Source organism: Anoplophora glabripennis, unplaced genomic scaffold, assembly GCF_000390285.2.
Source record: "Anoplophora glabripennis isolate ALB-LARVAE unplaced genomic scaffold, Agla_2.0 scaffold362, whole genome shotgun sequence".
Lineage (NCBI taxonomy): Eukaryota > Metazoa > Arthropoda > Insecta > Coleoptera > Cerambycidae > Anoplophora > Anoplophora glabripennis.
This window is the reverse complement of record NW_019416455.1, coordinates 56958-82238: the sequence shown is the minus strand read 5'-3', so window position 1 is coordinate 82238 and position 25281 is coordinate 56958. Positions and strand designations below refer to the sequence as shown.

The 25281-nt window shown below is 32.5% G+C and overlaps 1 protein-coding gene across 1 annotated transcript in view; it reads left to right on the top strand.

Moving 5' to 3' along the window:
* Window positions 1-25281, top strand: part of LOC108909119 — a 72165-nt gene that overhangs the window by 41898 nt on the left and 4986 nt on the right. Inside the window, exon 2 of the mRNA XM_018713355.1 lies at window positions 24343-24596. Coding sequence (XP_018568871.1) covers window positions 24343-24596 — 254 coding nt within the window. The remainder of the gene's footprint in view (window positions 1-24342; window positions 24597-25281) is intronic.

Sequence of the window (25281 nt, the reverse complement as noted above, 5' to 3'; positions counted from 1 at the left end):
CCGTCCAGAGGGGTTTCGCCGACGAAGAAAGAAGCAGAGGCCGTTCCACTGCATCAATATCAAAATCAAAAAATTGTCTTCTGAGGAAAATAAAGTAACACAAAATAAAATAAAAACCAACAAAACAAAATAAAATAAAATAAAAAAATAAACGAAACAAAATAAAACAAATAAAATAAAGCAAAACAAAACAAAAATAAAACAAAACAAAATAAATAAAAATAAAGTAAAATAGGTAAATCAATCCAAAACCCTGAAGCGAGTTCAAATAAAACAGTTTAACTATAAAAAAAATAATAATAATCCTAAACAATCGCATACGATAATTGAAGTCGAGCTACTATAGTGATGGGGGCATAAAAATGATACGTTAACAAAACGTTATAGTTCCACTAACAATTTTCATCTGTTTATGTCAAAATCAAAGTCTTCCTTATATTTTTAACTACTACCAAATATATTTTTGAGTAACAAACAGATGATAATGGTGTCACAAATGGGAAGTCATTAGTACCTATGATGGTCATAAGAAGTTTTAATTTTTGTTGATAGTGTTGCACCCATTTTATATTTATGCACTTTTTGGTAGTAATACTAGACATAGTAAGCTACATTATATATTTTTTCTGTGATTGTACCTCTGCGTGAACTAAGAATAAAATCTTGAAAAAATATTTTTATTTATTTTTTTAATAATAAATAAGACAGAAAAATTCTATAAAAAAAATATAATGTAGACTAATGTTGTATCTAACGAACAGTTTTTATTTCATTAGGGCAGCTGCAATAGTTTTCGAAAAAAAACAATTTTGAAAAATACCCGCTCTAGCGTCTATTTCATCAATTATCACCAGAACGCAGCGAGATGCGAGACTGAATTTGTGTCAATGGTAGATTTATATCTCGCCAAAGTTACCACACAAGTCATTTTCAAAATACTATCGGCTCGTGAAATTAATTCGATCGAAAAACAATAATAACGATTCCAATGTCTAAATCTCATTAGATCTAACCCAACATTAAGAACTTGGCAAAATAAACGTTTTCCACATCAATTATGGGTATTTTCCACGGCGTAATATTTCCGAATTCAGGTCTATGAGGATCCCTTAGGCGTGGAACTGCCGTGGAATGTTAATTGGCGTGACTACTTTTAATTAAAAGTACCAAGATGCGGAGGTACGTGACCAGCAGGTTATTTCCGCGAGCTCTGGAAATATCCGAGAGGGGATCGAAATTCTTTTTATTACTTCCTGTGAGGCCCGTACAGTTACAGTAAGTAATTTAAATGGGGCAATTTTTTAGCAACCCCTTTTATAACGGATAAGTATTTGAATAATAAGGATCCTTAATTTATTTTATAAACAACAACAAATTATTAAAACAAGGTCGTAGTTTATATTCCATTGTCAACTTCGAGGAGTATGGCAGAAATCTACAGAGACTTCTTAAACGAATACAAGCCACGTTTTTGTTTCAAAAATATATCCTTTTTGGGGCAGACTTTGTAGGATTTTGATTTATTGGTTGCTATACACGGTTGGTCTGCCCGTAGATTTTCGTTTGTAATGGCAGTGTTTGGTTGAAAATCTTTTGACAATAGTACACATCCGATTTAAGAAAGTGTCATAGTTAATGTTCGGCGCCCGGAAATTGGAATGGCTTGGTGGAATGGTGGAACTTGGAGTGGCTTGTTCCATATTTTGCAAAGAATGCATGGGTATCAATTGTCACAATATTCAAGAAGTCGAAGTTGCACAAGACGATGTACTTGAAGACATAGATGAAGCAATTGAGATTCAATTTGAAAGTGTAAATGAAGAAATGTAGATAAATGAAAAACTTTATTGTACTTAAATTCTCAAGTTTTTGCTAAATTATTTTATTGTAAAAAAAGAAACATCTCCATATTCCAGATAAGTAATAATAATAATATAATTAACTGTAATTTCATTTGAAAAATCACTCATAGTTTCAAATAGTCGTGAAAATATTTATTTATTATTAAGAAACAAAACTTTTGAAATAACTTTTTATTAAGTCAAGAACAAATTCGTTGTTAAAATAATAAGAATTATAATCATTATTATGTCAAAAACGACGAAAATCAAAAAAATATTAGTCCAAAAGCTTTTGAAAATGCATCATTTTGAAAGGAATCTCATATAATTTTTTTTTAATAGCAATTTTCTTTGCCTACTTCTACTTAAAAAATTAGTCAAAAAAGTAAAAAAATCTAAAAATCTTATTTGGTGCCTTTTTTAAAATTGTTTATTGATGATTTTTTGAATAAAATTTTTCTTTTAAATTTTTTAAATAGGCTACTTCGATGGGAAATTCAATTCTCTACAAAATTTTCCCTGTGAACTATACCGAAATTTTGCTTCGTTTTCGTGCTATATTTAAAAAACTGCAAAAGTGCATTTTCACCCCTATCTTCAATTTCAACCCTTCAATTTAATATCACCTCGCGTTTTTTTCATTTTGAATTACCCCTCGAACAAGTCATGTGATGAAAATCCCTGAACGTGTTATTTCCTTCTTTTTTTGCAAAAAAATGAGACATAAAAACGTAGGTTATACCTACGTTTTAATTCTAAACGCGACGAAAATCGAAAAATTGGCTAAGTTTGAGGGGCCACATATCAGTCAATTTTCATCCAAAAATACTTTACGACCTCTTATTTTGAAGGAAATTGTATCTACTTTTTTTATGAAGCAATGCCTATACCTATATTTACTCAAAAAAAACTAGAGGCAAAAAAGTAAGAAAAGACAAAAAATCTAATTTTTTGTTCTATTTTCAAATTGTTTATTAACGAATTTTTGCATAAATTTTTTAAATAAGCCATTTCGATGGGAAATTCAATTCTCTACAAAATTTTTCCTATGAACTATGGCGAAATTTTGCTTCGTTTTCGAGCTATAATTAAAAAACTGAACGGGGTGCATTTTCACCCCTATCTCCAATTTCCACCCTCTGATTTAAAGCACTCCGCGATTTTTTCATCTAAAATGACCATTTTAACAATTCATGTAATAAAATATATTGAATGTCATAGTTCTTTTTAAAATCCTATAATCAATAGCCTATTATTGATTGAAGCTGATTTAAAATTAATTCAAAAGAAATCGTCCTAAAAAAAAGTTTTATAATAACACATATTTACATTTAAAGCTAATGATATTTCTAACTCCGGTCCTGTAATTTATTAATCATACATTCGTACTACCGCGTCAAAATCAAAGAGTGCTTGCTGTCATTTGCAACAATCGTCGCTCTTTAACATTTTAATAATCGCCTTTGTTTGAGTTCTTTGTGTTAATCTAGGTGTAAGTCTAAGCTTGTTGTAGACTTGTTGTTCATGTTTTAACAAATCTTTTGCTTTTTTAGTGGCATACGGAGATAATAATAATGAACTTGTAGGCATGATTTTATTATATTAGTAAAATGTGTATAAATCAGACATATTTTTTTCCAGGGATAGGAAGGGATTATATGCATGTAGGGTTGTCCAAAATATTGTATTTAACCAAAGTTGCACCCCTTAGGAGTTATTGGACCCCAAAGAGGGGCCCTAAATTTCGAAAAAAATTAATATCTCTGCAACACTACTGCGAAAGAACCAAATTTGGTAGATGATTTCGGTTTATTACTAGTCTTCTTTGAGTATGATTTAAAGTTTAATTGAAGCACTACAAAGTGTTCATTGGGGATGACTCACCCCTAAAATTGTATCGAACTTTTTTTTCATTGACCGAATTGAAAAATAATATTAATTCACAGCAGAATTAGGACTTTGCGTGGGAAGTTGACTTGGACGATTTCTGCGGTTCCGCGGTTTTTACGGAAAATTAATTCAATTTGGACGAAAGTAAATTTGTTTGGCGTCGCTTAGCTGCGTGCACCGCTCCTCTGCATAAACACGCACGCCTTTGACGTCTACGGGTCACAAAGTAGTTAATTAAAAACATGTTCACGTTTAAAATTATTACATTGTGTAACGCAAAACGGGCGTTGACAACAGGTACGATGTTAAAATAACATATAATAAACGCAGGATTTCTACGGGGTGGTTATATTAAATTCCCCCCGTTATACTTTACCGATTTTAAAATAAAGTGCAGATAAAAGCAGTTAAATGTTGGTCCGAGAGAATTCGAATGGGAAACCTCTGGTTCCCTAGACTATTACCGCTTAAAAATTATTAAAGGTTTTCCCAGAAACACATCTTCAGTATTTTGGTTTTTCTCTTTGATGAATATACAGGGTGTCCGGTAAGTACCTCCTAATCTCTCGGGAGTGTATAGGGGAGGTCAAAATAAAACTAGTCCTTCCTATAATTTTTTTTCCTAATGTGCCCCCTAACGGAGTTATGGGGGGTCAAAGGGGTACCTAGAAATTAACGTTTAGGGTTATAACTTTGAAACCACCCTGTATATTTTAATAAAATTTTCGTACGTTGTATTACACATGGAGCTCTACGATTTGATGCTAAAATCAACTTTTTGCTATTATCAGGTGTCCAGAAACGGACTGGCCCTATCACAATTTTTCTCAAAATTTTGACAGAAGTAATTTTATCAAACTGAAAATATTATTATTAGATACTCTGAAGGTTTTTCTTTAAAAATGGTACTCTTTATTTATTTCGAAAAAATGAACGGTTTGCGAGATAAATCGGTTTTGAAAAAAATTGGTAACAAATACAACAACAATTAAAATTTATTTTTTTTACATATTATTTCATGCATTTAATTTCTTTAACTTTATCAAGTCCAGAAATCTTTGAACGGGTTGGCTATACTTTATGAGCAAGTAGTGACCAATTAAAAATAACATTTGAAAAATAACTTACTTACAAGACATGCAACAAAGAACATTCAACAATGAACAAAGGTACCTAAATGTTACTTCGGTAGATGTTCAAAATGAGCACCCCGTACTTCAATGCACTTTCTAATCCTACGAATGTTTTCCCGGTGCACTTGAAATAATATTCCGTGATTATTGCGGAGATGGTCACAGTTCTGTGTTAGCCTCAGCAGAAGTTCCTCTCTACTATTTACGGGTGTTGAATAAACGTTATTTTTTAAATGACCCCACAGAAAAAAGTCTAATGGGTTTAGGTCGGGCGACCTAGGTGGCCATAATACAGGTCCGCCTCGACCTATCCATCGATCACCAAAAACATTCGTCAGATGTTGACGTACTAAACGATCAAAGTGGGGTGGTGCACCGTCATGCATGTACCACATTTCAGTTCTTATTTGAAGGGGCACTTCTTCTAACAAAATATTTAGATTTTCCTCTAAAAATTGCAAATAAAGAGCACCATTAAGTCTTTGCTCCAGAATAAATGGACCAATCAAATGATTCCCGATAATGCCAGCCCACACATTCACCATAAACCTTTGTTGGTAGCGAGTTTGAACTAAAGCGTGAGGGTTTTCTTCATCCCAGACATGTAGATTATGCGAATTAATTATGCCGTCTCTTGTAAAACCTGCTTCATCGGTGAACAAAATAGATGTACCAAAATTATGATTCCGAATATGATGCTGTAAAAACCAATTGGCGTATTGAAGTCTTTTTGGATAATCATCTGGAGACATAGCATGTACTTTTTGGATGTGGTACGGGTAAAGCAATTGTTCTTTCAGAGTTTCATGTACAGCCCATTTTGTAACATTGTTTTGCGCCGCAAGCTTCCTTATGCTATTTGAAGGATTATTAGCAACGTCTTCCAATATTTGTTCCTCTACATGAGGGTCTCGTACTCTCCTCGGGGCTCCTGCTCCACCACGGCGTGGCAAAAAGCTTCCTAAATAAAGGATTCGGAAGAAATTAGTTTCACTAACGTTTTTCACTATTTTTTTTTACCTGTTTCTCTTAAACTACGATCAACTCTTTCAAAAGTTTTTGGACTCGGCAAATGTCGACCCGGAAACCTTTCCTCATAAAGTCTTCTTGCCTCCACGGAGTTGCATAATGCTTCCCCATAAATTAGGTGCATATCAGCATATTCTGCACAGGAATATTCTTCCATTTTTAAATGTTATTTCTAACGGCTTAAAACGAATACCACAATAAAATTGAATTTTTATTCTGTCACGCGCCTTTGACAAGTACTTTAAAATCAACAGGGTCTAACAACGAAAACAATAGAAAAGAACTCCATGGAGACAAGAGCAATAATAATTTGTAGATGTATTTTGGTCATAGATGTTGATTTTACAAGAAACGGCATTATTCATTCCCTTAATTCACCACCAGTAAATGTTTATGGTGAATCTGTAGGCTGGCACTAGCGGGAATGATTTTATTGTAAAAAAATAAATTTTAATTGTTGTTGTATTTGTTACCAATTTTTTTCAAAACCGATTTATCTCGCAAACCGTTCATTTTTTCGAAATAAATAAAGAGTACCATTTTTAAAGAAAAACCTTCAGAGTATCTAATAATAATATTTTCAGTTTGATAAAATTACTTCTGTCAAAATTTTGAGAAAAATTGTGATAGGGCCAGTCCGTTTCTGGACACCTGATAATAGCAAAAAGTTGATTTTAGCATCAAATCGTAGAGCTCCATGTGTAATACAACGTACGAAAATTTTATTAAAATATACAGGGTGGTTTCAAAGTTATAACCCTAAACGTTAATTTCTAGGTACCCCTTTGACCCCCCATAACTCCGTTAGGGGGCACATTAGGAAAAAAATTATAGGAAGGACTAGTTTTATTTTGACCTCCCCTATACACTCCCGAGAGATTAGGAGGTACTTACCGGACACCCTGTATATATTGCTAAAACATCTAAAAAGTCAATATTTAATAGTAACTATTCTTCTTTTTCTAGTAATTCAAACAGTTTATGGTACAAATTGTTGATAGATATATAATTTTTTATTTACAATTGTTCTTCCAAAAACATATACCTAGTAGATATTTTATCTATTTTTGGGGTACTCTAACAATATTATGCAACAGAAGAATATTATTCATTTTTTATGGAAGGTTTATGCTTCTATCTTCTATCTATACAGGGTGTCCCGTAAGTCATGGATCAAACTGCTCTGGGTGATAGAGGACACCATTTGCAACAATAAAAACCTCACATGTTGTTATGCAATTGTTAACCGTTTAAAAGATACGGAGTGTTGAAATTTTCATGAAAATATCAATTTATGTTTGTACCTCCGAAACTAGAAAAGATATTTGAACAAAATTTGTTATACATCATGATGTCATAAGAAGCCAAAACTCCTAGTAATTTTTTGTTGCCAATTAAACTGTGTGTCTAAAATTTGTATTGTTTTAAATCGTACACCGAGTGTTACATTATTTTTTATAAAATATTTATTTTCGCTGACCCCTATCTCTGCCACTGGGCGACCGGCAAAGCTTGATATTAGCAGGAGTTTTGGTTCCTTATGGCATCATGTTGTATAACAAATTTTGTTCAAATATCTTTTCTAGTTTCGGAGGTACAAACATAAATTGATTTTTTCATGAAAACTTCAACACCCCGTATCTGTTAAACGGTCAACAATTGCATAACAACATGTGAGGTTTTTCTTGACACAAATGGCGTCCTCTATCACCCAGAGTAGTTTGATCCATGACTTACGGGACACCCTGTATATTTCTGCCCTGGACAATGCTTATCCGTTTTCATCATTTTATCAAGCATAAAGCATAACTCCTACCTGCTTGTTTTTTACATTTTGCTTTTATTATATTGGATCAACTGCATTCTTTTTGTTCTATTTTGTGATCATAGCTATCAAATACTTAATTAAATAATTAATTAAGCAAACCCTTGTGCCAAAAGGATCAGTTAAGGGTTATTTTTAATAAACTACTTTTGTCTAACTAATATCTCATAATGAAAAATACACATAAGTAAAAAATTCGCATCACTATAGCACTACAGTTATGGCGAACGTCGAAAAATCATTTTATTTTCGTTGTCAAAACTGAGATGTTTAAATTTGTTCGTTTATCTACTTCCAGACCCAGAGATATAATTTCATGTTTATTCGATTATTACAAACTTAATAATATTTATAACCAAGCTCAAGGAGTAATTCAATCTTTTGCCATTTAATGAAAAAATCGCCATATATTTTAATTTTCTTTTAACGATATTATTTTTCTTGTCCAAAATTTTCACTGAGCTACACTGAATCATATGATCATTTCCCCACACATGTTCGTAATTTCTTTTATTTTTCATATTCTCGGGTTTTTTTGTAATCTTTGTGTTCGTTTAATCTAATATTTATAGGTCGAAAATCTCTCCAACATAATATTTAGTGCATTCAGAGGTATGCAATTTTTTTAATTCCCAACAATTATTCTTTGGGTACGTCTATGAAAAAACTATTTTTACTCAACTTTATTGAACATATACATTATTCAATTCAAAGGTGTTATTCCCGTAAACATCTTCTGAAAATAGTATTTTTATACAAAAACTGGGCAAGGTCCGGAACACTTTCAAAATTGCTAAAATGTTTAAAAAATTATTTAAAATACCTATTTTATCTGAGTTTTTTACTTATGTCTTGGAACCTATGCATTTTGGAAGAGTATTGAAGAGGAAAAAAGTTTTAGAATTGAATTTTGGGTCGGTTAATTAGGACGGCCACAGTAATTTTTTTTTATTTTTAAACAATTAGATTAGATTTATCAATTTGCAATTTAGTTTTTTTCAAAAATTATAATCAACCGATTTCAATTTTTCAAAAACCATTTGAAAAGGTTGAGCGGTCTTTTCTATCTGAAAAAATATCCAAGTATTTAGATGCTTTATTTGAGGCTGTACAACATTTTGAAAATATTTTTCAAAAAATTATTTTACGAAAACTATCGAACTGATTTTAATGAAATTTGGTGTGTTGTTTTATTATACTCTAAAGTTTTTTCACCAGAATTAAAATGCCCTCGGAGCAATTAAAATATTTTTAAAAATGTATTCAAAAAACTTGATTATTTTGCCATTTTTTCATCAATTATTGTTAATTTGCAACATCGGTAATAAATTTAAACCTTTTTAACTTACAGTATATTGTGCAAAATTCAATTCTAAAACTTTTTTCCTCTTCAATATTCTTCCCAAATTCATAGGTTCCAGGAGATAAATAATAAACTCAGATAAAATTGGTATTTTTTAAATTTTTTAAACATTTTTGCAATTTTGAAAATGTTCCGGACCTCGCCCAGATGTAGCGATATACACTTTTATTATGTGAGCTGTACTGAAGGTAATCCAGAAAATCGGCATGTTAACTTAATATATTTGGAATATAAAATGAAATAAACAATTTCTGCAAACATAACTAAAAATAAATAAAAGTAACGTTAAAAGGTCATCAACAAAATTTGATATTTCAAGAGCACTTAATGTCTTCAGAGATAACCAGTGTGGAACCACTTGAATATAAACGCTTGAGGTCATCATTATTTTAGGTGTCAGATATGCAAGAACCAGTCTGAATATTCGTTTTTTTTTATCTGTATGTGAACTGGACCGATTTTAATGCTAATGCCTTATGTAACGGTGCTTGAAAAATTTTAGCGCCTTCTCGCAATTATTTTGGGGCATGATGCATCTTTAGCAATAAAAAAAGTTTAACATTAAAAAGTTAATATCCATAAGAGTAGAATTTATTTCTTTTTTACTATTAAATATATGATTCAGCAACAACAAAATTTATACGACACATGTTAAATATATTTTTATTACAAATTACTCATCTAACAAATACGTGACCTTAAAGTTAACACACTGGTAAAAACTAATTAATTAAATGACTTAATGTGTTGCTGTCACACACATGAAGATAGATTTAATTGATTTTTATGCAAGATTCGCTAGAATTAAATTCAAACCTGTCCATTTCCTAGAAGTTATTTTCTAATACAACACACACCGGCTTCGATTTCTCAAAATGTTGCAACATTTATAGATTATATATTAATTTTGATTCGTTACACGTAAAAAAAGAGACAAACCAAGGCTGCAACGGCAAATTTTCTATTGGAAAGCGTTTCCCATTACTACTTTTGTTAAATCGAAGATATAATTCGTGGAAGTGTTTTAAAACCTACTCGGTTATCGATTGCCGTTAATTAAATTTCATTTGTTTTCAGAACAATCGCCGAAACAACAAAAGCAGGTCGTTTTCCAGCAAAACGCAAATATAAATGGTTTAGAGCAGAGTAAAATGGTTTGACGATTTTGTTTAATGCAGAAAGTTTTTCGTAGCGTTTTTCGTATACATCCCTTCGCGTATACAGGGTGTCATCATAAATTAGTAGGCCAATCCGCCAGCCATAGAGACATTGTTCGATAATAATAGGACTTTCCATTTTTTAAATTCGGCGATCCGTTTTCGAAATACGGTGTTAAAATTTTTCGATATTAAAAGTTATTCTTTTTCTCCAACTGTCACAAAACTATGTCACTTTTTGACTGTCAGAAGTCTCTAAAGTTGACATTCTTCTCAGGTACACTTAAATCTTCGATAGATTCCTTTTTCCAGAGTTTTCAGGAAATTGAACCACAAACAATTACAAATGAACTAAATTAGCAATATTGCGACTTTATGGTTAAAAAAAAAACAAGTACAAGCGGAGGGGGCGGTGATAACTATCGCCCCTTTCCCACTTTTTTTTATGCACGCATATGGATAAGAACAAGCCTTAGAGTTAGATATCTTAGAAATAGATATCTTAGAGTAAAAAAGAAATGTAATAATATATGTTTTTTCTTTAAAGAAAATTCTTTGGATATGTTGTTTAAATTTCCTGATCTTTGATTCATGTTCGAGGGGACTAGGACGACCCTCCACAGAAAGCAGAAGGCGTGGTGCAAAAATACAAATTTCACGTTTTGAAAATTTCGGCCGAGGTTTTCTATGAAGCCCCCAGCTACCCCCAACCATCAAAGACGCAGTATGATGTTGTAGGTAGAACAACCACTGACGATGTGCGACTGAAAATCACCCTTCTTCGAATTTCAAAATCTAAAAGTTCTCCAAAATTACGAGATTCTAACTGGGGAACAGTAACACAAAATTACATTACTAAAACTAACTACAAGTCCACAACTAGCTCCAGTCGACTAGATTCCAAAGATGAGCAAAATCCAGAGGGGACAATTGTCCAATCTTCAGACGGACTTCGCAGCAGAATCTCTGCGGACCCGTCAAGCAAGGTGATCGAACGTTGGCCCTAGTGTTTTGCAGTGCATTAACCAGTACCGGAACCTGGAAAACTATTTATTTCCTGTTGCAAAACAATAAAAAAAAGTTCAATAATTGCAAAATTCACGAGTTCTTAAAATATAAAAAAGTTTTTTCAAAAAAAAATTTAAAGCCCGTCCAGACCAACGTTTATTTAAACGTTTTTGCTAATTTTTTTTTCCTTAAAGAGCGTCCCCGCTTTTTGCACCTCCTCCTATGACGCCCGATATGCGGCTTTTTTCCCCCTTGACAGGTAACAGGTGACAAATGACTTTAAAACCTCGACAACATGCCTGACATTCCACATTCGACGAGGCGAAGCCCAGGAAAGTCCGTATTTTGCCGCCAACTTTATTTCGGCCCCGTTTTCCGTCTTCATTATGAATGTGTAAACACAGCCTACAAAGTGCCTTAAATACATCAAGACGGGGGCAAAAAGAAAACCCCCAAGAATTATGTACTTTGCATGAAAAATAAAACAGATGAGGGTTGAGGACTCGGCCGCCTCCACTCCGGTTTTTTGCTTTCTCTTATATGACAAGCCATTCCGGCCTAATTCGTTAAAAATAAATGACGGCTGAATAAATTGATGCGTTCTTAGAGCACCGTTTTAAAATCTCGATCCATCTTCTTCAAGGGAATAATATACTTCAAGGTGTGGCGCGACGCCGCTGTTGCCCAACAAGGACATATTTTACGTCTAAACAGCCTATAAAATGATAATGTGCCACCCCTTCCCCCACACATTTTTTTGTTTTTTGGAATTGGAACCAAAAACAAATTTAAAAATAATTCAAGAAACAGTAAAGGAAACAAAACAAACAAACAAAATTGAACCATAAAATTAAAATAAAACAAAGTATCAATAAGTAGAAAAAAATAACGAAAATACCTTGAAAGATGTTTGACAGATTAATGGATCTTGGGCAGGCAACTTAACAAAATAAAGGTAAAAATTAACTGAATTAGTAAACAATTCCAACGACAGAAATACTAATATTTTGTATCAAAGAAAAATGTTTGCTCGTAAAATGTTGTTATCTAAAATTGTTCTAGTATTTAAGAAATGCCCAATAGTTATAATTAATAATTTCTCTAAGTGTTTTAAAATGCTATATACAATGAATAAATTCAAAATTGTTCATTTCACAAAAAAACTTGTATATGATTATTTTGTTGCAACTACAGTTCAATCAACAACATTAAAAAAATGTTGGTGTCAAATTTTCTAACAGAATTGTCCGAATGTTAATAAATTAATGTAATTGTTTATATGTAATATTTTTTAAAAAAACTGAACACTGTAACTTACGAATAAAAATATGGACAAAAGCTTATTAGGCTTAACTATTATATTTTCGGCACAAAATTATCAAGGTACCGTTTGTGTTCCTTCATTTAAATACACTCTGTATAACTAACATAGTCGTAAGTAGTATAATGTAACTTAATTTTAATACAAGCTAACATTAATTAAGGTATGTTGTAATTATATGTCGAAGTGAAAAAAATCAATTTTGATTAATGAAATTCTTCAGTTCCTTCTTTAAATTTTTAATCTAAATTCAGGTAATATTGTCTTATTTTTAATCTTTGTAGGAACTAGACTAAAGGACTACTAGTTACACTTTTAAATATTTTATTGAACTTGTTTTAAAAATAAAATAGGGCAAGTACTATTGAAGTTAAGGCAGTTATAACGAAGGCTCAGAACAGAGCCGCGAGACATAGGCGTACGCGGATAGAAATTAAGTGATTATTCAATCAAATCAAATTTTTTAAAGCAGGTTTTAAAAGTTATTAAGTATGAATAAAATATTATTTATAATTAATTTATTAATTTAATCATCATTTTTGTGATTAAAGTATAATTCAAATATTATTTATTATTTAAAATATAAGCAAATGACAAATTAACTCATTATATTACTAATTTTCGACATATTTTGAAAATAATTGTTGTTTAAACAATTTTAGAATATTTAAACAAATTTGTTTTTGACCTTTAATAAACAGTAAGTTTATGCACTTACCTTTGATACAATAAATAAATAAAGTTGATAATTAATGGAAGTTTAAAGATAAATAATTATGGGATTGTTGAAAAACCAATAATTTTTATTAACGATAGGCATTTGAAAATACGCTAATTGTTTTTTTTTAACTCGCGAGACGTCGATTTAAAAAAAAATCATCAAAATCGGACCTCTAGAAGCTGAGATATTAAAAATTTTTAAGCGCGTCGCGGTTTTGAACTCGCCGATTCAATTTCGAGCAGGCCGAAGCGGCCGCGCTCTCTGCTTCCTCCACCACCACCCCCCGTACGATTTTCTTGAATTTCTCGCTTGCATAAATAACTTTAAACACGTTTTAAAGTAGGATGCCAATGAAGAAAAGTATTGCAAACTTAGACCTGGTAAGTATTCGAAATACCAAAGATATTTTTCGAAAAATTTGTCCGAATGTCCCAGTACATTTAGTGTAAATGATGGTTAACTTTGATCGGCTATAACTACTTAACTAATTGACCAATCGATCTGTGTTTTTTTTTTAAAGAAGCGTCTTTCCAATAACTTTTAAAACCTGCTTTAAAAAATTTGATTTGATTGATTAGTCACAGTTATTCTGATTGTTTATAAATACAAAAATTCGACCAATGTTTAAATAAGCACCAGAGCTCTCCTAATTGACGGATTCGAATTTTTCGAAAAGCTCTTGAAAGCTTGACAACCCTTTTATATGTGATTAAATTTCAAGTATCTAAGGGCCTTGGTTCTTGCTGTGCAAAATTTTGAAAATTTCCAAATTTTTTTTTCAAAATCTGGATTGCAAAATTATTATGCAAAATCTATAGAACCGATTTTGATGAAATTTGATGTGATGATTCTACATAACATGAACTTTTCTTGAGCCAAATATGAAGGTCTTATACCCAATTTAAAGATCCCAAAAAAATTCTCTAAAAAGTAATGTTTTTTAACCCCATTTTAGGCGATTTTTTCGATTTTTACAATAATAATCATGATTCATTCGATTTGTAACTAGTCATATTTTGTATAAAAAATTTAATTACAATCCTCTTCCATTTTCGCCTAAAATCAACTCTTGAAAAGACACATAATTAAATAGGATATGACATTTCTCGAATTTTTTTAACATATTGTGTAGCCAAAACTTTTTTTACACGTTTTTTTATGCGCATAGAAAAATTTTCATTTCTAGTTATATTTGAAAGTCAAAAAGCCAAAAATCTCCGTGGATATACGATTCAACCAAACCAAAACAGATGCCGCCTAGTCTATATATTCTATCGTCTGTTAAAATTAAGGCAGTCAAACTTCTAATACCCTGTATAATAGTAGTATCGCCTGCATAAGAAACCGATTTACCGTTCGTATTTGCCCTAGAACAGTCCCTAGCGGTACACCATTGTAACAAAGTATTTAATTATTAAATTAATTAATTTATTAACTTCTCTAAAACCGAATCGACATACAGATATATATTTTTTGCAGAAAAAGTAATAATCTTTTTTTAAATTTTTTGAAAAATTTTGAAAGATTACTGGCATATTTTAATTTAAAAGCTTAGGGAATGTTAACAGTGGTAAAGTAATTATGTCGATAAGAGGAGAGAATAAATCTGGTAAGAGATCTATTAACAATCTCATTAGTAATTCTATCTGCATCTATTAAGAAATTATTTTTAATGAAGATGTAACCGAGTTTAAAAAAAATATATCATTATCTACAGTGTCAAATTTTGTTAAAGTATCACGGTGATTATTTGTTACGTTATATAAATATGTCATTACTGGGAAAAGCTTCAGAACGCCCCATACATCTTGTGTTTTTGTACTCAAACTTACTTCCATCAAACTGATTACGATCCTCGCATTATCTGCTTTCTGCCACAGTACGCTAAAGAGTGATAGTCACCATCAGACTAAAACATCGTTAGACTTTATCCATCCACACAGATAACAAGTAAAATATTATTCCCAATTTTTTATGCCCCCCCCCCCGCTTAATTTCACCGCCCTACTACGGCCATTTTTCTCCACCCCTCTCCTCCCCTGGGAGCAGTCAGGTTTTAATGATCAGAATTATTCGCCCTTAACGAATGGTTAGCTCTCGACATGTCTGGCGTTGTTTGTTTGTCGTACACTCGGATTGCGCTTTGGGTAAAGCAGCTGCTTCTAAAAGAAAGCAAGAGGATTTTTTAAAGTTTATTATATCGAGAAAAATTGGATCGGTTAGACATAGAAATTTGGAAATTGTGAAGGTACCACAAGATTCATGCCCGGGGCAGTTCTCTGCTGTACCGTTTATTAACGATAATGTGGTGAACTGTAGTAATCCTTTAAATTTTAAGAATATTTTGTCACTTTCATCATGTTTGAAACAAAGTTGCCATTGTCTTACATTGCTGCATGTGAATAGTCGACTTTAGCATATACGAGTTTGTATTTGTATCAATAAAATCGTTTCTATAGGAGACCACTCCTTCAAATTATTTTATTATTCTTCCTGTCTCTTTATAATTATCCAAAATTCCTTTCGACTTAAGTACAGTCTTATAGTACTCTGTCTCTTTTACATGGTGTAGGTATGTCATAATACAATCGACGGCTTTGAAGTCATGGCCAGTTGGACACATGTTTCTTCCAAAATAATCGAATTTTTTCATTATCGGTCACACGTATCGGAATATTACAAACATGTAGACCAGGGCGGATCAGTTTTGAGGTGGATGTGAGAGGAGCAAGCAAATTTTTTCTGAATTACCTTCAGTACAACTCACATAATAACAGTATAGACGTCTAAATCTGGGCGAGGTCCGGAACATTTTAAAAATTGCAAAATTTTAAAAAATACTTATTTTTTTTACTTATATCTTGGAACCTATGCGTTTTGGAAGAATATTGAAGAGGAAAAAAGTTTTAGAATTGAATTTTGCACAATATACTGTAAGTTAAAAATGTTTAAATGTATTACCGATGTTGAAAAATACCAATAATTGATGAAAAAAGGCAAAATAATCAAGTTTTTTGGATAATTTTTTAAAAATATTTTAATTGCTCCGAGGGCATTCTAATTTTGGTAAAAAAAACTTTGGAGTATAATAAAACAACACACCAAATTTCATTAAAATCGGTTGGATAATTTCCGCAAAAAAATTTTTTGAAAAAATTTTGAAAAAAATTTTCGATTTTCAAAATGTTTTCACATAGAAAAGACCACTCAACCTTTCAAATGGTTTTTGAAAAAATTGAAATCGGTTGATTAAGACGGCTACAGTAAATTTTTAAAGTTAACACTCTTTTTTATTTTTAAACAATTAGATTACATTTATCAATTTGCAATTTATTTTTTTGTCAAAAATTATAAATTTAGTCATAATTTTCTTAATTTTATCTGTATTTAACAAAAATATTAATTTCCAAATATTTTTTTTTAATTTGTTTAAATTTAAGTAATTGTAATAATTATAACTAAATATATTCATATTCAGTGTTGAAATATATACGTAAACAAATTTTTTCATTGAAAAAATTTAAAACATTCGATAAAATATACAGTATATTTAATGCATAATTAATAAACTTTGTTTATAACAAAATATGTGTAAATTAGACAGTTGACATTACGATATTCGAATTTCTTGGCTCGCGAGACATCGGACTAAAAAAAAGACCGAAATTGGTCCATTAGAAGTTGAGATAATGCGTTTTTTTTAGTATTCAGAATTCAGTCTCAGAGCGAAAGGCCTCCCCCACTTTTCGTGTTTTGAGTCACTTTTGGCGAGCGACAGCTTTTCCGCTGATTTATCTATGTTGCCGATAACTTATGGATATGAAAATTTTTTCCAGCTTAGAACTCGGAAAAACGAAGCCACTGGATCAAAGATTGTTGTTAAATTGTTATAAATTAACGGTAAATGCCGATAAACTTTAACTGCTTATATCTCAAGAAACAATAAACGAAATTTAACTTTTCGAGTACTTTAAAATTATAATTTTTGAAAAAAACTAAATTGCAAATTGATAAATGTAATCTAATTGTTTAAAAATAAACAAAAAAGTGTTAACTTTAAAAATTTACTGTGGCCGTTCTTATCAACCGATTTCAATTTTTCAAAAACCATTTGAAAGGCTGAGCGGTATTTTCTATGTGAAAAAATTTTTAAGTATCTAGATGCTTTACTTGAGGCTGTGCAACATTTTGAAAATTCGAAAAAATTTTTCAAAAAATTATTTCGCGAAAAATATCGAACTGATTTTAATGAAATTTGGTGTGTTGTTTCATTATACTCTAAATTAAATATTTTTAAAAAAATATTCAAAAAACTTGATTATCTTGCCTTTCATTTTTCGATCTGTACAGTTTCAACTATGCCAGTTTGTTGCGGATTGCCTAAATATGTGACGTCACACTAAAAGAGTCTATTGTGTCGATTCTGTATTATTTTCAGACATAGATGATACCCCGTGAAGGCCAGCCAATTATTTTTTGTTCACCAAAAAAAAAACAGTGTAAAAAATAGTTTAATCAATTTTTTGCCCCCTCACACTTTGAGTTGAGATCCAATTCATGCCCAATCCATCTCCTCCGGCCAGTCTCATTAAAAAATAATAACTTCGCCCAGCCGAACCCGGTCAAAAAACCTAATCCGAAGATGCAAATGCGGTGAGTGACCCATGGCCCCCTTAATCGGCAGCTCGTGGGGCCCCGCTGATTGATGAACCGCCGCCGTAATTGCAAATACCTCCTCTGGATTACACACGTACGCTATTAAAATTCCTTTGCTCGCGTCTGACATGGTTTCGCTTTTTTTGCGGCGCCCCGATCTGTCCATTAGAGAAGTTAGATGAAAGGCCGGGCGAATTTGTTTCTTAATGACATGTAATTCGTGTTCGGATCGCATACTCGTTACCCTTTCAACCGATAATTTGTTACGAGAGCGTTCGGCGAGGAAAGATTCGTGTGGTTACACAATAGCAGCCGTGCAATAAGTAAACCATCAATTGAATGAAAAAAAAAACTTATTTAATGTCAATAACTATATCGATAATATCACCATCGAAGAATGATAATAAACATAATAATAATAATAATAACGTATATTTCCTCTAGTCAATACAACAATTGAATAGGAATAGTCAAAAGAAAAGTACATAAAGACTAAACTAATTTACAACTTAAAATTAACTAACAGAAAGTTGATTGACAAAATATTCTTCCACAGAATAGAAACATTTATTAACCAAGTATTTTTTCAAAGCCTTTTTGAAGCTGTAAACAGAGGTACAAATTTTAATATGATTAGGTAATTTATTAAACATTCGTATACCAAGACAGTTAGGTGAGTTAAAAGACAGATTACACCTACCAAAAGGTATACTAAAATGGCCAGACTGCCGTGTATCAATTGTATGAATCTGATTTCTGTGGACAAACTGATTTTTGTTGACAAAAATATATAGACACATTTCATACAACAAAACAGAAGGCATTGTTAAAATATTGTAACAGACGAATATCCGTCTACAGGATTCCCTAGCTGACATTCCGAACATACACCTAATTACACGTTTTTGTGCAACAAATACATTATCAGCGTGGCAAGATGACCCCCAAAAACAGATACCATATCGCAAACGCGATTCTACCTGGCAGTAATATAGTTTCAATAATTGATCAATGGTCAGGACTTTTCTGATATTTCGAAATTGATATGATAGGTACTGAATTTAACTTCATTACTAATTCGTCACATTGATTATTCCAAGTTAGACACTCATCCAGGGTTAATCCTAGAAATTTTACAAGATTTGTGTTGTTAACTAGTGTATTGTTAACATTAACATCAATACTTTTACAGAGCTTTTGTCTATTGTGAAATCTTATAACCTGAGTTTTATTGATATTTAATAGTAATGAATTTTGACTAAACCATTCACTCATCCTGGATATCACTCTACCGCAAGTCTTAGATAATTTTTTATCCGATTTGTCTGAGATCACCACTGACGTATCATCGGCATAAAAAGTGAAAGACCCCGATCATGAAAGCTCGTCTAAGTCATTAATGTATAAAAGAAACAGGACAGGGCCCAGCACCGAACCTGGGGTACCCCTGTATTGACTTTTTTAATTTCGGAAGTTACATCATCTATAGCAACATATTGGTCTCGATCTCGAATAAAAGTTGCCACCCATTTCTGGGGAATGCCACGAATCTCATATTTTTCCAACTTGTCAACGAAGATGTCGTGATTTACGCAGTCAAACGCCCTACTGAGATCACAAAAGATCCCAACAGGGCATTCTCCAGCTTCTATAGCTCCAACAATACGACCATAGCATGAATGCATACCAGTAGTGGTTGACTTACTGCTTACGAAGCCGTGTTGATTACTGGATATGATATTGTTCTTTTCAATAAATGAATGCAGTCTATGTAAAAAGGCATGTTCAAATACCTTTGAAAATGCTGAAGTAAAAGTAATGGGCCTATAATTTTCCAGAAAACTGCTGTCATACTTCTTGAAAATAGGAGTTAATTTACCCATCCTCAAGCAATCTGGAAAGTGGCCAACAGCAAATGACAGGTTAACCAGATAAACCAATGGATGTATTAATGCATGCAAGCATTTCTTCAAAATAAAAGGTGGAATCTCATCAATAATATGCACAAAATTAGGAATTTTCATTAAATAAACACAAAAGTGTGTCTCTTTATGCGAATTAAATAGCAGTGCCAACAACGACCAATAGTAACAGCTAGTTGTTTAAGTGTAAATCTACAATACATTCATTTATCGCAAGGAAACTCTCACTCCATTAACGAATTGCTACTGGAACTGTTTCAGATTTGGAATTATAGAATGGATTTTGTATTTGTCTTCACCACCACTGAAGGAGAAATGCGAAAGAAGCACTCCACAAGACAAGAATATTTGTAGAATATACTAGAGCAGATTCTAAATAACTATACAGTCTATATGTGATGGTCATCAAATCTATGATTACATATAATTCTACAGTCTGATGATATAAAAGTTTTCAAAGAACAACCAAAGCCAAACCCTCTGATTTACAGACACAAATGTCTGTCTGGCGAATACTGAGGCAATACCACTAGCTATTCTGGAAATCGTCTATAAATTTGCTACCACCACATATTATTGGAGAACCACAGAACAAATTATTATGCATATAGAGAATATATATTTACATACTGCCCTGTAATATTCTCTTCCCTGGAAGAGATAATGGCAACGAAACAGAATTGATCTTTTGGGGGCAGGTAGCTGTTGCTATACAGACAGCCTCATAATTCTAGAAGCTGTTGGAATCACAAGATATAATGGTAATCCGAGGACCAAAACGTCGGTAAAACCTGATATTTATAGAGCAGAATCTATACAAATCAGCAGATCTATAAAAATTTTTAAGGATAGCTAAGTAACTCTGAAAACAAGAATGGTATGTAAGTGACATTGTGACTGGTTTAAGTGTCTGGTTATTCAGGTCTCCAAAGGAATGAAAATTTCTTCCAACGGCGAATGCAGCGTCGATCTTCATGGGACCATAACCAGCTCTTGGTGTAGCTTCATTTCCTGTCAAAACAGCCTTCTAGACTTGTACGGCAGAAGACAAATATTTAAATACCGACGAGACTAACAACTTGGAAATATTTATAGATCCATCGAAAAAGGAAGATAAAAACCTAATGGTTGGAGGTTGAGGAAACAGCAGACTAAAAAAAATAATCTCCTGCACTTATAGATGTTTCTGAATTCAAGATCTTTAAATACCGCAATTTAAAAAAAAATAAAACATCTAGGATAAAAGCACAAGAATGAAATTCTTGATTTTCTGTTTATTCATTACTGTCACTTAAATTTTGCTCGACAAAATTAACTGAAAGATCGCTTATAATCCTGATAATTATTTTATTATGCCTAAAAATTACATTTTATGCATAACACAGTAGTACTAAGTAAGTTTATACTGAAAACAATATTTGGAACTACAGACAAGTTTTGAAAAAATATGTATTTTGATGAATTTCAGTACCTTAAAATATGTTGACATTTTCATTTAAGGATAATTTTTCCAGCAAGTTCCTATAGTTGATAGTCGAGAAATTTGTCAGAAAATGGTAAAATTTGTGAAGAAATATTTCAGCAATTGGTTAATAGTAGACAGTAGCAGGGTAATAGAACATCAAAAAAAATGTTCATATTATACGTTTTGAACCTGATTAAATGATTAAATAATTTATAATGTTTGAGAGTTGTTAGTACTTTTATTTAATCAAATATCTTTTGGTATCTGCTAAAGAAGTTGTGAACAATAAACAATATATTGATTGTATTGATATATTGATAAACAAAAACATGAAATTGCAAAAATAGTAGTCTACACAACAGATGCTCGATGAATAGAGATCGGAAGCTGAAACACCTTATTTAGAACCTTAAACTGTCCATCAAATCCATCTCTTCGTTTTCTAAAAATAGCATTACAAGAATTCCCGTCCTGCCTGATCCCGCCGTCACATTTCAATCTTAATTTAGCCGCCCGACTGAGCCAAATCAGTTTTCATTGAGTCTGCAAAGCTGGCGAATTAGTTCAGTTCCATCATTAGACAAAACCCTCAGTGGGCCATGACACTCCACTCGAGAAATCTGCAAGCGTTTCCACAAGTGCAATCAATCATTTTATCAGTCAGGAACACCAGAGGAAGTCTTAATTTATTACGTTAGAGATCAGCTGTAGTTTATAATGGATGTTGATATCTTGTTCAGCCAAACCCGGGGTTCGCGAAGCGAAACGGATTTTCTCTTCAACTTCACTCGTCAGGATCCTCATGAATATTTAAGCACCACACTTAAATGACATTAGCTGAAAATATCCCAGTTATGCCGTTCGATTATTTCATAAAATTAAGTCATACAAGCCACGATCACACTTCGATCGAATGGGATCATTCAGTAAATTTTCAAAAACGTTCTTATACACAAAGTGTTGCACATGATTAGGCGATCCTGAAAATTTCAACTCAATCCGTTGAGCGGTTTTCAAACTATACAGTACGCGCCAAAAGTATGGAATAAATTCAGTAAAAACGAAACATTTTTTTTTGGGAAAAATCCTCGAACAGGTCGATTTTTAATTTAAAAAATACATATTTTAGCATAAAATGCGATTTTTAACCGTCATTCATTTTCGAGTAATGACGTCATCGACAGTTTTTTTAAATAGCAATCCCCTATTTTTTTCTTGATTCTGAAAGATCGTTTCATTGTCGATCCGACAGTATTAAAATGTTGCCATCTTACATAGGAAAGTTTTCGATTAAATGGCAATTAGAAAACGTAAATTTTATTCATTAAAAAAATAACAATTCCTATGTCAGCAAATATAATTCATTAAATTTTCTACCTAAATTAAGTGTTCGAATTGCCACCCACCGACTTCTTAACAATACGTAAGTCTGTCTAGAAATTCTTCTTGCACATTATGAATTATTTATGGGGTAACTTTGTGTAGTTCATCTATAATACAATTTTGGAGTTCTTCTAAATTATGTGGTCTATTAACGTAAACTTTGGACTTTAAGTAGACCCATAAGAAATGGTCCAGGGGTGTAAGATCTGGGAATCTCGCGGGCCATTCTGTCGGTCCTCGTCTGCCGATCCTTCTCCTAGGAAAACAATTGTCCAGAAAATCTCGAACAGGGCGCGCATAGTGCGGAGGTGCACCGTCTTGGTGAAACCATATGGTATCATCAGGAATATCAGTCATTATCGTTTGGAAAAATTACTGCAAGCGCTGGAACAAGGTCATTTTGTAAACACTCTAAATATCTTTTTCCTGTAAGGGTTCCTTCATAGAAGAAAGGCCCTACTATTCTGTTGTCAACTATTCCAGCCCACACATTTAATTCCTGTGGGTATTGGGTATGTGTCTCTGACATCCAATGAAGATTTTACCGACTCCAATACCTGCAAGTTTGACGGTTCACTGTACCATTGAGACAAAACGTGGTCTCGTCTGAAAAAAGTATTTGCCGATGTAAATCTCTATTTACGTGACATAAATCCATCATAATTTCACAAAAGTGTAAGCGGCGGTCGGGATCGTCTTCATTGAGTTCCTGCACAAGTTGAATTTTGTAGGGATGATATTTTTCCTGCCTCAGGATACGTAGCACTGTGGTCTGACTAATTTCATTGTTTAATGCAACCAATCGTGAAGTATTATGAGGATTATCTACCATACTTATCAAAATGTTCTGTTTGTGATCTTCACTAACGCTTGGACCTCCAGGTTTTGGAATATCTACAACATTGCCAGTTTCTCTAAATTTAGATTCTATCTTACTTACTGTTGATTGGCTGATAAGGCGATCTGGATATTTTTCATCAAATAAATCGCAAACTTCCTGCTGCGTTCTAGTCTTATCCCTGCATCCGATAAGAATTAAAATTTAAATTCTTTGTGTGACAGTTAAATGTGCTATAATACTTTAAATTCAACAATAATTTTTATATCGCTTACAAGACTTAGAAAGTCGGTATGACAGTCACACTTAGTAAAAATTTACACCTACGTGATCCATAATAAAATTCAGGCATTTCGAAAAACTAATAAATTGATTACGTTTTTGCTTTATTTTAATTGATTTGGGTTTTCTAACATTCAATCGTCATTTACTCGAAAACTTTCCTATGTAAGATGGCAAAATTTTAATACTGTCGGATGGACAATGAAACGATCTTTCAAAATCAAGAAAACATAGGAGGTTGCTATTTAAAAAAAAAATCGATGACGTCATTACTCGAGAACAAATGATGGTTGAAAATCGCCTTTTATGCTAAAATTTGTATTTTTTAAATTAAAAATCGACCTGTTTTTCTCCCCAAAAAAAAATTGTTTCGTTTTTACCGAATTTATTCCATACTTTAAGCGCGTACTGTATGATACTGTATAGTATAACATTGTGCATATGAAAATATAAAAAATCTACAGTTTTTTCTTGAATTTTTCATTATTATATATTTTTTTTATTTCAGAAGAGCCATTTACCATACTGGCTCCCCAGAACTCAGCCACCAAACGGGCCGAAACCTTCCTCCATCAACCGGAGCTCGTGAAGAAGCTGTTGCTGGACCACATGGTGTTGGGTACGCGCATTGACCTATCTAACGTCACGGAGGACACGTCTTTCACTACACTAGGCGGGCGTACCGTTAAAATTCGGTTTTCCAAGGACGACGGCGGAAAATTGAAAGCCAACGACGCCGTCGTCATCGAGCGAAAAGTCGAGGTAAATAAAAAAAGGGAACGAAATTCGTCTCATTAAATATGCAAGAGTAATGATTGAAAGCTTCCTTTTCGTTCAAAATATATGTAAAATACTCAACGCTTTTATATTTACTTTTTGAATATCCGCATAGGTTGGAATAGTTACACGAATATAGTTTGTCACAAAATAAGATTTACACACAGCAAGTCATAGATGCATACAATAGGCGAGCGGTTCACCCCTATAGAAAAGGCATGAACTGACTAAATTTTTAAAACAAAAACCTACAACAATAAACTTTTTTTATTTTAACGAGCGTTCAAATAAAAACGTTGTCGAAGTTGGCTCTGACACATTGGACGTAGGGAGTAGCTTATAGCGACCAACTTAACCTCATTTCTCAACGAGCTGTATAGCAGCTGTCAGTTTCAATAACGTTAATGACTATATAACTTTATTTTAAAGAATAATCGTGATAACAATAACAAACAATTAAAGGAGCTGCGGAAAGTGTCCCCCTCCTTGTTATAACAATAAATTAAAGCAGCTGCTGAAAGTGTCCCCCTCCTTGTTCCAAGCACTTTTCACACCTGTTCCTCAAAGAATTAAAGACATTTTCTAAGATGCTCGGGGTATTGTTAATTTCACGAATCTTGTCTATAAGTCGAGCCTGCAGATGGTTTAAATCAGGAATAGGCAGTTCAAA